We start from the raw sequence: 17,477 nt of genomic DNA, 5'->3' as shown, positions 1-17,477 counted from the left end.
GGGTGGGAGCCTGCTCACGCCGGCGGTGTGATGCAACGCTGCTTACTGTCACCCTTACTCACCGCACTCCAGGAAGCTCCTGGGGTTTCTCAGAGCTTCCCGATGCTTAGGAAATGCTGAGTTTTCCCCCTGCCGTCCCCGTGCTGTTTTCCCCACTGACAATGCCCGGTGCAGTCCCACCGGGTGAAATCTCGCTGTGCTGCAGCCTGGCCAACTCGCCCTCTCCTGGCTGATGCTCTCCTGGCTGCAGCAAGGGATAAACTGCCTCCCTGTTACACCCTCCATCAGTGCAAAGCAGGCTTTTTGCACTAATCACTGCTAAGCCAAATCCTGCAACGTCCCTCTAGGTCTACCCCAGCTAGCCATGTGCAAGGGCCCTCTCCAGCTTTTTCTGCTCCCACCCATCTCCATGCAATGCTCATTCCATCCCCTGCTCATCCATCTCCCTGCTCACACCGCATCCCCCTGCTTCCCCCTCTCCATCCTGCTCAGCCTTTGTGCCCGGGCTCTGCTTTCACCCTCCCTTCATTTGGCACTGAATTTCATCACCCCCACTGCCAGCTCCTTCTTTCTTTTTCCTTTTTATTTTTTTTCCCCAAGCAGTCGGGATGAGAGAGCCGATGAATCAGCCCTGCTCCTGATTCACGTGAATTCCCCATTTCCCAAAGCGTCACCCCCAGCAGCTTTGGGGTGACCTCACGGACCGGTCCCAGACCCCCACCCTGCCTGCTCCCGCTGCCTGTCCCTCTCCCTGCTCCCAAACGAGCAGAGAACTTCCTTAAAAAAAAAGGAAAAATGGCAGAAAGGAAGCCCTCCACCCACACAAACACAGACACGCTCCCAGAGCTGCTGGGCTTGATTTTCCTCTGGTGACTGTGTCTGCTTTGGACCAGCCTTACTCGTTCTAAGTAAAGGAAAATGTGTCATTTCCAGGAGTGACTTATTACTAATGACACCATCACTGGGTTATGTGGTTCGTGCCACAAAAACCTGTCAGGCACTTTTAGCAGGCTCCCATTTTAAGTGGTGATGGAGGGGAAGTTTCTTGATTCAACCATTCGGCAATCTGGGTCATCCCAGGCTCAGCGTGTTTTTAAGCTGCTCCACTTAATATCTCCTTCCTCTGCTTGCCCTTCACCCTGGCACTGCAAAACGCCGCCGAGCCCGTGTCTGAACGCAGTCCCTCTGCAGCCGGGCATGCAGCAATCGCGCTAGTGAAGCGAAATGGCTCCGCCGGGCAGCTGCAGCGCCGCAGCGCCGTTTTGTTCAATCGCTCCTCGCACACCTCTCTGCCCTCGCCCATCCTCGTCCCCGCGCGCTCCCCTCGCGTCGGTGCTCTCCTCCGGGGATGAGGATGCGGCACCCTCGGTGAGCCCTGCCGAGGAGGTGCCACAGGACAGAGCCTGCCCCGGTGCCCACGGAGCAGCACCGCGCAGTGCCCGGACGCGGCGCCCGCATCCTGCTCGCCTCCAGCTGCCTCCCAAATGGCTCCTGCCCATCGCCCGTGGCTGGACGTGCGTGCTCTCGCCCCCTCCAAACGCTCGCCGATCGCCTCCATGTCCCTGCTCGCCGGCCGCCTGCTCTCTTTGTATGGGCAGCCATCGCGCTCCGCTCCCCGTCAGCCGCTCTCCATCCCCCGGGCGAAGCGGGGACAGGCTGCGTGTCCCCCCTCTTCCCCCTCCGTCCCCATCGGAAGGAAAGGAGCCGGCCGGCTGACAAACCTCGCATGTCCCTGCTCTCCTTCATCCTCCGCACCCTTATTTTCAGCTTCATCTGCCCCTCGTGCATGTCTGTCCAGAACTGGTCCTCGGCCGGGGCGAGCATTACGTCCACAGGCATCCAGGCAGCTGGGCTGCGGCTCGCGGGGGCACCTCTCGCCCTAGCAAAACAACAGCTGGCGGGCAAAAAAAACCCCGAAGCCACCTCGCCAAAAAAGCAGCCCCCGCAGCAAAGCACCGAAAGCCTCCCCCTGCGCCAGCTTTCAAGGAAAAATTAAAAAAAAAAAAATCACAAGAAAAAAACCAAAAAACTAAAAAGATAGGAGCGGGGCTGGGGGGGGGACGGCTTTGCCCCTTCCCCTGCCTGCTCTGCGCTGGCTCCCTGCGCGTGCGGCTCCCGCTCCAGCCTGAATGAGCTCAGCACATGAGCAGCAGCCCTGCTGATCCATCCACCACGGCGGCTCATAGCTAACGGGTCAGGCATGCAACCGCATTCCTTACTCAGCACACAGACACGCAGGATAACTCAGGGGCTGCGCGCCTGACATATGCTTTGCTCGCTGCTTAAAGGCACAACAGCTCTTTTCCCTCCCGCCCTGGCCAGTGGAAAGGCTGATGGAGAGCGGCAGGATGCGACCACGCTTCCCCCCCCCTCCCACCCCCAGCTGCTGCAGGAGGACCCGTGCATCCTGCTGGATTCGGTCCTGACGGGTTAATTTGGGGACAGGGGGTTGGAGGGAGGAAGCGCTGGGGCTGGTGACAAAAGCGATGTGCCAGCGGGGTGGCTGTGCTGCCCCTCAGCATCCCTGTGGGACCCCACAGGTGATGGGCACCCCATGGCTGTGCCCTTCCCCGTGCTGCGGGCACAATGTGGTCCCATGGGGGTGGTCAGCTCTGAGCCCCAGCACAAGGAAGGGAAATGCTCCCACCTCCATACCAAGGGGGAAACTGAGGCAGAAAGGTTAAAACTACTTCTCCGCTGTATACCAGGAGATGGTGCAGGACACAGCATGGGACCTGACCGTCAGCTCATCCCTATCCTCAGACCTTGGTGGCGTCTCCACCAAGAGTGGCACCCATGGTGGACACCAGTCCTGGAATGGTCTCACACAGCCGGAGACCCATGAGCCTCAATAACTGCAGGGGAAAGGTTCTTGCCACGGGATGCTCATGGCTCCATCCCACCCAGACTTATCTGCCTGGTCCTGGAGGAGCAAGAGCATGGGTTGGAGGAGATGCATCCTCCCAACCAAAAGTGCAAGAGGAGGCATTTATGAATGGCCTTCCCCAATTACACTGGGGTCTGTCCCTGCACGGCGACTTCAGAAGCAGGTGAGGGCTGGTGAGTGCTCTGCTCTGCATGTGTACACGGGGGAGAATTACTTACACCCCCTTTTTCCACCTGTGGGACCCCTTAATATGTCTCCACGCTGCTCCTTGCAAGTTTATGGGTCTGAGCCCAGGCCTCCAGAAAATCATTCAGGATTATAGTAAGCGGAGGAGGCGGGGGGGCACGCATTGTGCCTTTGAAAATCTGCAGCTTTACGGGCTGAAAAAGCCCAGGCTGAGCCATATGTGAGTGACTTCAGTGTTTTTCCTTTGAATGACATCACATGAGATGAGGTCATCGGCATTAACTAAGAGCTCTCCCCTCCCCCCCGCCCGCCTTCCCACCCCGCGCGGAGCCAGCCTCCTAACGAGCCAGCCTCCTAACGAGCCTTGTTGTTGTAACAAATACGGTTTGATGATTATCAGATGTGGGGCAGAGGTTGGGGAAAATTCAAAGCGTGCTCCAGCGGGACTGGGAGAGAGGGGAGCTGCGTTCCCCCCAAAGCAACACTGGGTGAGCGGCTCCTGCCACAGCTCCCCTGGGTGTGCAGGGTGCCACCGCTCTCGGTGGTGGCCCCGTGTTTGCCACCCCTGTCCTCGCAGTGGAGGATGCAGAGGGCAATGTGAGATGCTGGTGGGCAGCATGGACGGCTGACGGTGCTGGAGATGCCTTTGCTACTGCTGGGCCATAGCAGTGGAGACATTTCTGCCACCACTGCCATCACCATCTCCATAACCAACTCTATCACCATCTCCACCATCATCTCCATAGCCAACTCCATAGCCAACTCCATCGCCATCTCCAAAGCCAACTCCATTGCCATCTCCATCACCATTTCCATCACCATCTCTATCACCAACTCCATTGCCATCCCCACCACTATTTACATCACCATCACTATCTCCATTGCCAACTCCATTGCCATCTCCACTGGCACCTCCATGCTGGTGGGCAGTTTGGCTGTGACCCATTGCTTTTGGAGCTCTTCTGGGGTGGAAACCTTCAGCAGACCACACGGGGGGCGGTGATGCAGGAAGCAGCTGGTGACATTGGGAGTGCCATCCTCAACCTGACCCCCCAGCAGCCCACAGGCATGTGTCTGCCTTCCCTTGCTCCCCTCTGGTTGCCTCTGGTGGGGACTGACTCACTCAGGCTTGCAGAAGCCCAAGGCACAAGTTATTTTGGTACGGACAGATGCCTTCAGGTTGTGTTTGGACCCAGTTTTCTGCACAGAGCTGCTGGCAGCCCCAACCAGGAAGCTGGGCATGGCGCCTCCAGGAGGAGGTGGTCAACCAAGCGGAGATGCTACCTGCAGCCACCTTTCCCCAGGCAGCGCGCTCCTCCCCGTTCCCTCCTGCCTATGGTCTCCTGGGCAGTGGCCAGCGTTTCCTCTCCCCACCCTGCACCAGAACGTTGCCAGAATCGTGGTCGCCGGCCTTCACACATGGGATGTCAGGGCCTCAGGAAAAGGGGAGGCAGGTTTCTCCAAAGGAAGGAAATCATAACTGGGCATGGGTTCCTGCCCATTGCGATCTCCTCCTGGGGAAGTTTCCTTCCTCCCTCCCTCCTGCTTTCCAGAAATGGGAAATGAAATTACACGATGACTTTTGAAGCCTTGGCAACGGGCAGGCTGCTCTTCCACGGCCCTCATCTCCTCCCTTTGCCCCATCCCCGTGTGCCATTTTGCTCGCCTTTTCTGGGTCCAATTGTTAAAAACGCGGCCAGGGAGGGGGAAGGGAAGCTCCACGGGGTAATTATAGAATCGGGAAAACAAGTTGTCTGACGACAGCGTTGCTAAACAGGGAGGTTTAGAGCATAGGTCTGGAATACAATCAGCTCACACATACGTGACCTAGCTTAACCCCTCCCAGGGATGCAGCTGCTGGTCCCTCTGGGGCCAAAACCCTTGCAGACATCTCCTGGCCATAGTGGAGGGGTGGGAAGAGGCCACCTCGCCCCTCTGCAGGGATGCAGGGCCACATCTGGGCTGGATGGCCAGGGCTGGACACCGGTACCTGCCGGGATGGGCCTGGAGGGCGAGAGTGCAGTGTGGCAGCATCCCAAAGGCAGCCAGCACCGCAGCATCCCTGTCCTGCCCTGGCCACCACGGTCCCCCACGGACCACACTCTCCATGCATCCCTCTGAATATCTGGGCAGTTACAGACAGCTTCCCACTTCACCTCCACGAGCATCCTCAGGCCTGTGTACCCCGCAGAGGCTCTGCTGGAGCCCAAGGACCAAATTCATCAGCTAGCACGGAACAAAGCACTTCCCGCAGCAGGGAGCTGCTGCTGCCCCATTTTGTCATCTGAGCTAAACTCAAAAGTATGGGTGTTTGGGGTATTTTTTTCGTTGGGTTTTAGACAATGTTTTCTGAGCTCCTTTTAGGACTGTCCCTATGCAGAAAAAAAAAGAAAGAAAAAAAAAAAAGTGTTTTTCTTTTCTTTTTAATCATCTTCCCCCACATCCTTGTTCCTAGAGTAATTCCAGCCAGCGCTGAGCCCAGTCAGTACTGAGCAGCTCAGATCAACTCTTGCAGTGGAAATTCCCTTTTCTTTTTCACTACTTGTTTCATCCACTCTGAAGTCACCTGGCTTTGGAAGATTCCCTTGAAATTCCCCGATTCTCAAGTCTCCTAAATAACTGCCCCAGGCTTGCGAATGAGATCAGCCCCCTCCAGATCAAGCCCACTGAATGGTTACAACTCTGTGGCCACTATCGCCCTTCAGTCTTGATGATGATGATGATGATGATGATGATGATGATGATGATGATGGGAGTGAGCCTTCTCTCCTCTCTGCTCCCCAGCTCCCTGGGGAGGGCAGGGCTTACCCCATAGGAAGAGGAGGGACCTCACCAAAAACCAGATGGAGTTTCCAATATAACTCATCCCATCGTGCTCCGAACTCCACTGCCCCCCGACACCAAAATTTCCAATTTCCAACTGCTTCTCCCGGTTGAGCCATCTCCCCAACCTTGGGCAAAAACTGGACACCCATTGCCAGCTTTTAGCTCCACTGGAGAGGTTCCTCAAGAGACCTCCTCCAGCAGGGAAGACCAACAGGTTGAAACCAAACGCCATCGCTGTTCCTGGCCACGGCACTGCTGGGCTGGAGAAGACCTGGGCCAGGGCCAGCATGGCCAAGGAGCCTGGCGGGAGGAGGATGGAGAGGGGAGGGCTGGGAGGGATTTCTCACTGATGATATTGTTACATTCTTTCCGAATCCTGGGAGTAAACAGCCGCTCCAAATTTAGAAAGAACAGGGCTGGAAAATTTAAACATTCCTTGAAGAATTGGTACAAACGGCGAGGGGGGCGGGGGGCTGAAGATGATCTCACACGCGCTCCCGAGCCAGATGAAAAGCTCATGACTGGAGCTCGGAAAGCAAGCGAGGGGCCTGTTTCAGGTCGGTGCGCGACACTGCACGGATAAAGCACGGATAAACCTGGACCAGAGAGAGCCTGCGCCATGCGGTGGGACCAGCACTGCCCCCACCCTCCAGGTGAGCCTCCGAGGGCTCCCCACCGGTTTCCTCCTTGCTCCATACTGGGACCAGTGGCCACACACAGCTAAGCGGTGCAGCAAAAAGCACCGCCATCCCCAGAGCCCTGCTTGGTCCCAGCATCATCCCGAGGAGCATCCCTCGCCCACCGCTTCGCTCGGCTGCGGAGGAGGCCAGGGAGATTTGGCTCCGCTCGCTGCCATTCAGCGAGGAGCCGGGGATGCTCAGCACCCGGCAGCTCAGCACCGCGCCGCGGCTCTGGCCGGGCTCCAGCACAAGAGCTGGCATCGCTGGAGCCATCAGCGGCCGATGGAGCCAGACTGCTGCCGCTTCATAAACAGATAATGGCTGTTAATAAAAACAAAGCGGGAGCTCGCAAAGGGGGAAAAAAAAAAAAAAAAAGGCAAAGCAAAAAAAAAAGCAAAAAAAAAAAAAAAAGCAAGGGTTTGTGCTGAAATAAACAAAGGTTAAAGAACAGTCAGGCTCCTGAAGGAATAGCAAAGCTGGGCTGGAGGGAGGGAGGGGGCATTACGTAATGCAGGAAAAATGTTGGCTCCATTCAGTTTTCCACCACTTCATGTGATGTCAGGAAAACCATATAAATCAACAGGCTTTCTGCTCCCACGGATGGAGGGCAGCAAGCAGCACTATTTATACTTACACAATTAAAAAAAAAAAATGTAAGGGGGGGGAGAGATGATGATGATTTGCAAGACTGGGAATAATTGACTCAGATTCCTCCTTCCGAGCCCTGCTGGAATTGCTGCTCTGGGGTTGTTAACCCTTGAGGAGCCCCTGCCCTCGCTCCTGCCACCCCCAGCAACCCAGGCTCCGGCCTCCAGCCTCCACCAGCTGCTCTCAGGCAGGTCCATCTGAAAAACGATGTGAAAATGAGCAAGAAGGGCCAAGCATGAAGTTTGGGGACACTGAGGCATGGAAAATGAAAAATGATGCGCCGAAAGCAGGCTTGTTGGGACTCCTAGGTCCTGACCCTGCTGGGGATGATGTGAGATGGGGACCTGAATGGCTCAGTTTTGAGACTGATTGGGCTGGGCACACTGGTCTGGGGATGCTCAGGAGTCAATTCCCAGCAGCTTTTAGCAGTGGGAACCCCCTCTGTGGGGGTAATGAAGGCTCGTAGGTAGCAGATCTAATATCTATATGTGGAAAAGAAGCGAAGCCAAACTTAAGGTTGATTTTTAGCATCAAAATTTGCACCAATGGTCTAAAACCACAGCATGAAGTGAGGGACAGAGATCAGCTCGTTAGCACATAAATACATAGTCCGCTTGTGTTGGACCCAGAGCAATGGAGAGGTTTCTGGGTTCCTCCATGTGCACGTACATCACACCTGATGCCATGGAGGGAATGGGGCAGAAAGGGTGGCACTGGGAGCAACCTGGGCAGGATGAGGTGCGTGGGCCAGGATGGGTCAGGTTGAGGTTGGACCTGATGCCCTGGTGGGGTGCTGGTGTCCTTGCAAACCCTCCCAGGCTGGCGCACCGTGCTCACGAGGCAGGGAGGGTCCTGGCAAGGGGTCGGGATCCAGCCCCGTGTACACATCCTCTCCTCAGACCTCCCAAGCGCCGCAAACCCAGGTCAAAAATAACCCGGCTGCTGCCCACATTACAGGAAGGAGGAAACTGCGTGTGTCAGAAAGCGCGCCCAGCCTCCCTCTGGATGCTTTCAGCAGTGTTTTTGAGTCATGATTTCCATATAAAACTCAGCAGCCATGACCCAGTGTGCTACATTTCAGTTCCCTTTTTTTTTTTTTTCTCTCCACGCATTAGCAGCCTGCGTTCCCCATTAGCAGGCTCCGGGCCGCGCAGCTCGCGACGCCGCGGCACAAGGAGCTGGGGAGGCTTTGCCAAAACCTCAGCAATTACCAGCCGGGAACACGGCTCTTTGAGGACTTCTGCAGGGGAAAGGCAGGGTGGAAGGGAAGGGCTGAGAAACCTGTTAACAGGTTTTAATTGGGGGCTTTAAAACATCACCTAGCACCTCGTGCAGGCAGACGTGCTCCTGCCTGGGGGTTTTTGGTGCAGTAGCTGGGGAGGATGGAGATGGTAGCCAAAAAATGAGGATGCTTGTTTGCTTGCATGGGCTGGGCGCTGGTGGCAGTGATGGTGACACCATCCTAACAAGACACCAGAGTGTGGGTTTTTTTCAGGTCCGCTGCAATGGCTGCTTTCTGACCCGTCTCAGTGACCCAATCTACCTTCACCTTTTCGGCATCGTGCACCAAGCTGTGCCCTTGGTTATGCCACAAAGACCTTGGGCAAGCTCACAGCATCTTCCCCAAGCAGTGGCCTCAGCAGAGCTCCATGCTAGTTCTCTTTATATTGACTTCATGTAGCCCTTGCTTGCTTTTGAAACCCTCACCCTGTCAGACCTGGGTGCTTTATTCCCATTATTTCTCTGCTCTCTCCATCACGACTCCAGTTTGAAGCTGGGAGGTGGACAGTCAGCCAGGCAGCCGGCCCAGCTGCTGGGAATTAAAAGCAGCTTTCACTTTCCCTTCAAGGTGATGTGCTCATCACACATGATGCATGGCCACAACACCGTAAATCCAGAATAATTGCACAAGCACCAAGTGAAACGGTAACCCAGAGCCCCAGACAGCGGTGGGAAATACATGTAGTCTGGATGCACCATGGGGCCCACCACCCTACAACGCTGCTGGTGCCAGCAGCACCACCATCACCACCATAATCATCATCACCATCACCACCACCATCATCGTCACCATGGCCTGCCCTCGAGCCGCTCTGCTCCTACCTGTGAGGATGGAGACGCTGTGGAAACAGCTGTCCAGCTTGCCCAGGAGGATGGAGAGGAAGCTGTCGGCAGCCAAGCCGGTCACGTCCCGCGTGCTCTGGTCATAGACCACCACGTCCTGGTGCTCCTCTGCCTCCACCTGCAGGGAATAGCAAAAAAACGGGCGCTGGAGAAACTGAGGACTTGCTTCTGCCCATGGAGCATTTCCATTGACCACAGCCAGAGGACAACCCCAGTGGTTGGGGTACCACATGGCTGAGACTGTCCCGTGGGTACAAATGGGTAGTTCAGCACCAACGCCAGTTGCAGCAGCCATGCCAACAGTGAGCAAATTTGAGTGCCCTACCTAAAATACTGCTCCCCCACAGCACTCACCATTGCTTTGCCATTATTTAACCAGCAGGACCCCAGCCCCCCACCCTGGGGAGGCACAGCTCAGCACACCTGCTGAGCAGCCTGATGGATGGCAAACACGTCCATCACGCTGTGGGAGGAGTGGGCAGTGGCTGGAAAGCCAGGGGGATCCAGCAACTGGATAATGCCCAGCCCTGCGGGCACAGGGAGTCCTTCTGGTGCAATGCCCTGCCATGTGCTGTGCTCCCACTGAAACGTGAGGGCTGGAGCTGCTGCCTCCCATCGTGGTGATCAGCGCAACCATTCCCATGCATACCTGATCAGCAGGGACTGAAACCTTGTTATGGGACTCCTCAAGCTCAGCACTACTCATAAGCACTCTCCTCCTTTTGCTCCATCACTTGCATGCCCTATCTCACCACCCTTGGGTTACTATAGATATTAAAGCAACCACAAACGCAATGCTCGGAATCAATCCCCCCATCCCTTGAGAAGGTTTCTGCAGCACCCGGAGATGTGCAGACATCTTCCCAAGGCAGATCCAGCCCAAGGCACAGCGAGGCAGCAGCTGGGCTGTTTTGACACCCTGCTGCAGGTGCTTCCCTGCCATGAAACGTGAGCTACATCCCAATAAAACCGCAGCATGCATGGATTTAGCTGAGCTCATTGCGGCCACTCACCGCAGGGCTGAGGACAGCCTCATGCCCTCGGAAGTCACCGCTGCCCTCACGGGGCACTGGGAAGCGAGCTTGGCCACGCAGGTCAGCGGGATGAAGGGAGGGAAGAAAATGAAACGGCAGGAGGAGAGGGAGGAGGAAAGGATGGGGGAAATTTAAAATAAAATTTTAAAATAAATTTAAAATTGCCTAAGGTGCCCTGGGTAAAATCAGCGGTCATTTCTCTAAGCGTCATCGATATTCTTTACATTATTAACAATAAGCCATACTGTTTCTATAAGGGTAGCTCAGCGTGGGTGAAACTCCTCACGAGCAGCCGAGGTGACCCGGGGAAGCCACCTGGGGGTGAACCAGACAAGGACATACCCTTAGGAACATCTCATCCAAAGGAAACCTCTGCTCCTGCCATCCAGCACAGCACAGTGTCCCGAAAACCCAGCCTGAAGCATCTCCCCAGAAGTGAGGCAAGGAAGGGACTGAGCAGGGGCTCGCACCCCAGCCAGAGGGGCAAGCAGGGGAGATAACAGCTCTGGCCTAGCAGAATTATCCCACAATAGGATTTAGTGTTCCCTCTGCACGGGGAGGCTTTGTTTTGGCCATTACTGCAGGGTTGCTGAGCAACGGCAGATATGTGTGACACGGTTTACATCTTATTAAAGTTATAAGGTTTCACTCGATGTAAATGCCAAACAAGCACTGGCCTTGCGTGGCCCAGCTGCAGAAAATAAATATCCTGCTCGGTGGGGCAAGGGCTGCGGAAATGGGCTGAGGGCAGAGATGGGCTTGAAGAAAAATACACTTTGCTTGAGAAGGGTTCATTTTTCTGGTGGCACATCACACGTGGTGGTGCTGGCATTCCCAGTCCCACGGGTCAGATGGAGCAGGGACAGCATGGATTTCATCCAACCCTAGAATCACCTCGGTTGGAAAAAACCTTCAAGATCATCCAGTCCAACTATCATCAAGTCCAACCACTCATCATCAAGTCCAACCAACGTGAAGTCCAACCATCATAATGAAGTCCAACCAACATCAAGTCCAACCATCGTCAAGTCCAAACATCATCATAAAGTCCAACCAACATCATCAAGTCCAACCATCACCAAGTCCAATCATCAAGTCCAATCCCCAAGCATTTTCCTCCTCTGCTGCCCGAGTGCACAAGAAAGGAAGGATGCTGAAGGGCTGCTGGTGGGATGCAGCGTCTGGAAAGGATGACACACAGCTTGCCATGAGGCACAGCTGGCCTTGACGGTGCTACTTTGGACTTGATGATCTTGAAGGTCTTTCCCAACCTAGAGGATTCTGCTTCAGGTGCTATGGTCCCACCAAGTCACCCATGTCTCTGCCCCCAAGCCTTGCAGAAGCATCCTTGGGGAGCCCATGGGACATCAATGGGGAGCTCATCACCACCCCGGAGGTATCTCCCTATGGACATTTTGTCTTGGGCACCGGGTGGTTTGATACACCCCGGTGCTGGCTCTGCCTGCTCCACGCCCCCCGGCTGCTAAGCGGGGATGATGCCACTTGTGCAAAGTGCTCTGAGCCCTCCAGGTGATCTGGGCTAAGATAAGAGTGACGTATTCTTATTATTCCAATTACTCCGGACATCACAGCCCCATTTTGTTTCAAAACACGGTGAATCACCCCACTGAAATAACACGGCTTCCATAAACACACAGAGCAGCCGGGCACATGGCTCAGAACTAAGCCCCGGCTTTCCCTTGAGCAAGGCAGCTGCTTCCAGGGCCAGGCTCCTCCAGTAAATAAATAAATGTCCCCACAGCCCTGGTGGACCGTTGTCATGCCTCTAGCCGCTGCTGTAGCCATTCCCAGAGACAGCTGCATTTCAGGAAGTGAGAACAGGTCAAGATGTGGGAAGACTTTCCAAGGAGATCTTAAAAAAGTGAGCTTCTCAGCATTTCCCTCCAGAAATCAAAATAAACCCCCAGGCAGGAATTTCCCACAACCTCTTCCCCCGAAACGGCACTGAGGAGCTGAATTATTCCAGCCGATAGCGGGAGAAAGGTTTAAAAACAAAAACGGAGCAGGTAGCACAGCACATTTTTGTGCTGAGGGTGACTATTGCTGTAATAATCGGAATTCCTGGGAATAAAATAAAAGTAGTCCTTTGGAAAATGGATTACTGCTGCAGTTTCCTAGCCCAGTCCATGGGCAGCGATGGAGTTCAGCATCTCTGTGCCCAGCGGGGAAGCAGTGCACAAGAGGACTCAGGGAGAGGTGGCTTAGCTGTGCCCACATTTCTAGGGCAGATGAAAGGCAGATTGTGACAAAAGAAGAAAGGGTGATATATTTTTTTCCCTATTTCTTCTTTCCCAGCAAATGGTCCTTGCCCAAGACTTGCTGTTATCCCGCAGCACTGCCCCAAAGCAGCGCACCCAGGAAGGTTGCCAGTGGTGCCCTCCCTTCACATCAGGACGGAAAACTGCCCTGCGTTGCCCTCTGCCCAGCCAGGCGATGGGCAAAACATGAACAGTGCCTGGTGGGGGCTGGGATGCGCAGGTCTGGGGATTTTTGGGCTGTGCAAGCGACGGGGGAGTGCATCGAGGTGGGCTGCCAGCAGTGCCCCTTCCTTCTGGGCAGCAGCGCGGTGCTCCCGGCCGCCTTTGTCTCAGCAGCCCCGGCCGGGAGCAGGAAGCGGGAGGAGGGCGGGAGGCCCGTCAGGAGGAATAATGGGGCCGGACAATCGCGCCACTGATGTCACCCTTCCTGCCATCTGCTCCCAGCACCAGCCGTGCCCCTGTCCCCCCCTGTCCCCACCGCTTTGCTGATCACCCTTCGGCAGGTGCACCGGCGAGCCCTGAAAATAAAGGCTCCCCTTCTCCACGTTGCCCAAAGCAGAACGTTTTTCCCCAGATCCTGACCCGCCTTCTTGCCCCAGGGGACATGCCCATATCTCCATCCTCCCGCTGCCACCGCTCAGCCTCCTGCCACCCTCCACATGGGGACAGCGGCACAAAAGGCTTGAACAACCCAAACCACAGGCAACACCTCACTTTGTGCCAGCTGAGCATACGGCCATGACCCCCCTCCTTTTCCCCCCAGCTGCCCGGGGCAATTGGCTTAACCTCATAAGAACACCCTGAAGCTTAATTAATTCCTGGGCTGAGCATCCCCAAAACACCCTTGCCACGGGGTTCGTGTTGCATCCCCGCTTGGTATCCAGAGAGCTGCTTAATGATGCAGGACTGGGAGGAGGCGGCTGCTCCTTGCACGGGGACACCGGCAGCCCCTAGGTGACCGTGAAGGTTGGGGACAACCCTTAGCAGGGCAGAGCCAGGGTGGGAGCCACCTGTGCCGGCGCAGGAGCATCCTTTGGGAGCTGCTGCCGCCCGCTGCGGCATCTCTGCGGCTGCGAGCTGCAGCGCTGCAGGCGGGCCTGCATCAGCTGACGTTAACTCTTGGTGCTCCCCATCCTCCTCTTTCTGCCCCCACCCCAAAGTCGCATTGCTGCTGCTGCTGCTGCTGCTGCTGCTCCACGTGACGGCGGCCACTGCAGAGGTGACCCTGGCCGGGAGGAGGGCGGCCGCGCCACACCGGCTCCCGGCTCGCCAAAACTGATTATTCTTTGCTTTATTCGCCCGGGGGATTGACGAAGGGCTCAGGCCGCTGGGGAATCGCTCCCTGCAATCCCCTCCGAAGCGGCCAGCCCCATGGCTGGAGCAGCTTGGAGCGAGGCCGGGCCCCCCCTCCCCGGCTCCTTGATCCCGGCAGGGTGATGTCACCGGCAGCCAATGCGGGCCGCGATGGCTTCGCGGGGTGGCGGGGGGGGGACATGCCGCAGATGGCTCCAGCTGGGCCCAGCATTTGATTAATCGCCTGAATTACCCTCGTTTTGCCATAAAATTACGGGGATGGGGTGAGGGGGGGGGGGGGGTGCTGGGGAATGGTAAAAGCAGGAGCGCATCGGTAAAGGAGTGGGCTGCCGCGGGGGTGCAGAGCCCCAAAATGCGGGGCAGGGGGAGGCAGGGGGTCCCCTTGCCAAAAGCATGCTGCGGAGGGGATGTGGCATTTTGGGGATGTGGTACTTTGGGGACGTGTGGCGGATGGGGTGACGGGTCCCTGGGGAGCCTGGAGGGGAGAGGTGCCAGGCCACCCTCCCCCTGGTCACCCACAGAGGGCAGGACCCTGCCCAAGCCACCGCGGGGGCACCCAGCACTATTTCGGCCAGCCAGCCGTGGCTTGGAGCCACCTCTATTATTTAACCAGGAGAGATAGAGAGAGGAGCCCGGGAGAGATAATATGCCATGACACCGGATAAGAGCTCCTGGCGTCACAAGGGAGGAGGATTACATGTCCCTGAATGGAGTTAGAGATGACAGAGGGGAGGGGAAGAGTTTTTAGCAAGGGATTAAGCTTACAGCTCCAGGAAGGCTTTGGGGGGCTGCTTGCCAGCGCAGGGCAAGCCCTGAGGCTGACGTACCTGTTAGGCTGGCCTGGGGAGGGGGGTGCCGTGTCACTGGGGTGGGGGCAACGAGCAGGTCCCCGAGGACAGCCCTGTGGGGTGGACGGGGTGCCAGAGGGAAGGCAGCAGGTAACAGGGTGCAGGGAGGGAGGAGCAGGTCACACGGGCCAGGCATGGCCGGATGGAAATGCATCCCCCCACCCTGCATCTTTCTCCTGGGGGAGAGGTTTCCACAAGGACAGGCGAGGGCCAGACCCCGTACCTTCATCTTGGAGGCGGGCTGGATGAGCTCCGTGATGGAGACCTTGTCCTGCTGGAGCCGCCTCTTGACCAGCTTGGAGCAGCAGATGTTGACGGAGCTGAGGACGTGCCAGGAGTTGTACTCCACGAAGGAGCGGCTGTCGATGACCAGGGTGCCCTCCGCCCCGTTCCTCAGGAGGCTGGCCAGCTTCTTCGGATCCATCACTTTGCGTGGGAGCCTGTCCCCGGCCATACCGGGCCCGTCCCCTCTGCGGCGAGCGGGGGCAAGGGGTGCGAGGGCAGGGAGGGGCTGGCACCCGTCTCCCCCAGGGGAAGCAGTGGTGGGGCGAGGTGCAAGTGGGGCAGCTCCCGTCCCAGGCTCTTCACGCTGCTAGTGCCCAGGGTGCCGACTCATTGTGCTGAACCTGGAGGGAGAGGGAAGGGGGAAAACGGCGGTCAGGTGGCAGCAAAACCAGGTGCTCACCTGGGGCTGAGTCCTCGAGGAGGACCTCAGGAGGGCACAAGGGTGCAGGCACACCTCCCAGGCATCCGTGGCTCAGGAGCTTCCCAGGCCAAAGGTTTTTTCTTTGTGTTTAATAGCCCTCGGTGGAGCTTTCCTCCAAGAATTTGTCTAATAGCTTCTGGAAGCCATGTCAGATTTAACAGGCTGGGAGCAGCCTTTTCCCTGTTTTTCCCTGAGGCTCAGGGCTCTTCAGGGGACCCTGGTGTCTTCTGCTGGGAGAAGCCACCCGTGCCCGCTCCCTGTTCACCCTCCCAGTGCACCTCACAACTCGGGAGCCCCTTGGGTCACAGCACCCGCAGAGCAGCTCCTCGCATAGGCACCTTTTGGCAGTCCTTAGGTTTTAATGGCACACATCATTGCAGGCCTGTTTTAATGGCATTAGGTTTTAATGCTGCGGCGGCCATTCAGAAAATAAGCAGGGCTATTACCAGGCTCCTCTTGTTCCTGCCAGACGGTGTTTTAGAGCGAACCCACAAGCTGTTGCATGGGAGCTTTAATGCATCTGAATTAGGAGGACTATGACTACCGTGCCTGAAAAGGCCAGCGTAAAGACCTTCATTGACTTCTGCAGGGCCAGGATTTGGTCTATGAACTGCAGAAGGCTTATGAGGCACCCTGATCTGGGTAAGCCAGCAGCTCGTAGAAGCTCCCACACCGTCAGCCCTCGTGGTGCAGGCCCCAAAGGAGGACACAGAGACACTTGGGGAGGGCACGGTACTGCAGCAACAAGGCTACACGGTGCCTGGTGCTGTCCCACTTGTACAGGGAAAGGTGCTGCATGCCTCAGCCTCATGAGAACTTTTACACCAAGGAAACAAAAGGTCCTTACACCAAGCCCAATGCTCATTTCTACTGCACCGTATCTCTGGGTGAAATGACAGGGACCTCTGCTCCCCATCACCAGACCTGGAGGACTCAGCCAGCTCGCAGGGACAGGACATGGGGCTGCAGAATACGAGGATGGGGGCTTCAGAATCCACAGGTCTCTGGCCCACGACCCTTAGCAGCCCTGCCACATTGCTGGGCAGCTCCCCAAAGCAGGGGGTAGATGACCCCGCATCACACGCATGCTGTTAGCACATCTATTCAACTTAAGGGGGAAAAAAAATCCCCTAAATGCTGCCACAGCGCCGGCCCCTCCTGGCACAAAGCCCTTCGCAGCCCCATTGCACGGTGGCACCGCTGTCCCCGGCCCCACTGCGGGCGGCTCACGGTCCCCCCTCGCCTCTCCCCTCCCCGCAGCACTCCTCCGGGGGGGGCTTAAAAATTGAAACAGTTCTAATTAGGGGGTGATAGGGGGAGCGAGGCTGGCTCCTGCTGGGATATGACACACCTCATTACATTGCTGCCGCCTTGCCAGAAGACCCCCTGCTGTACCTTGGCTATAGAGCCAGGGCACTCAGAAAGGATGCAAATTAGCCAGCTTTTCCCCTCCGTCTTTCTTTCACACCCCACTCCCCAAATCACTTTCTGCTTCCCATCCCCATCAGGACAGCAGGCTGCGAATTCTTCTCAGCTCTTCCAATTACATCCAAGAAATAAAAGGGAGCAGAGGGAGGCGACAGACAAAAAGCTGGGGATAATGCCGAGGCAGAGGGATAAGAATGAGAGGCTGAAGTGGGAGGAAGGAGTGATCCGATGCATCGGACACATTGCACAGTGTCTGCAAGATAACAGGATATCTGCTCCCCAGAAAACGAGCGAGGGTGAACCTTGGGGGGGTCAGACACAATTAGAGGGGCTTGGGAAAGCCAGAAGATCCCAGATCTCCCAACTGCTCTGGGAGAAGCCTGTTTGGAAGAGGCTTTCCACGCACCGAGTTCTGACAGGTGACTGGGAGAGCGGGGGGGGGGTGAAGTCAGGGAAGGCACAAGAGGTTCCCCACCTCTGCTAACAGCCACCCAAACATCTGGATAGATGTCTGTCT

General features: G+C 56.6%; 1 protein-coding gene across 4 annotated transcripts in view; it reads right to left on the bottom strand.

Annotated features, from left to right (window-relative positions):
- DUSP8 (dual specificity phosphatase 8) overlaps nt 1–17,477 on the bottom strand; it is a 38,920-nt gene that overhangs the window by 11,809 nt on the left and 9,634 nt on the right. For 3 of the 4 annotated variants that reach the window (XM_032188253.1, XM_032188252.1, XM_032188254.1), the window contains 2 exons: nt 15,050–15,452; nt 9,331–9,469 (listed from right to left, as the gene is read on the bottom strand). In XM_032188253.1, coding sequence (XP_032044144.1) covers nt 9,331–9,469; nt 15,050–15,280 — 370 coding nt within the window. In that variant the 5' untranslated portion in view covers nt 15,281–15,452. Of the gene's footprint in view, nt 1–1,721; nt 1,946–9,330; nt 9,470–15,049; nt 15,453–17,477 lie in introns of those variants that run through there. The other variant, XM_032188255.1, reaches the window with a different exon arrangement.

Source organism: Aythya fuligula, chromosome 5 (genome assembly GCF_009819795.1).
Source record: "Aythya fuligula isolate bAytFul2 chromosome 5, bAytFul2.pri, whole genome shotgun sequence".
Classification (NCBI taxonomy): domain Eukaryota; kingdom Metazoa; phylum Chordata; class Aves; order Anseriformes; family Anatidae; genus Aythya; species Aythya fuligula.
The sequence above is the reverse complement of the archived record's forward strand: the minus strand, read 5'-3'. Positions and strand labels throughout refer to the sequence as shown.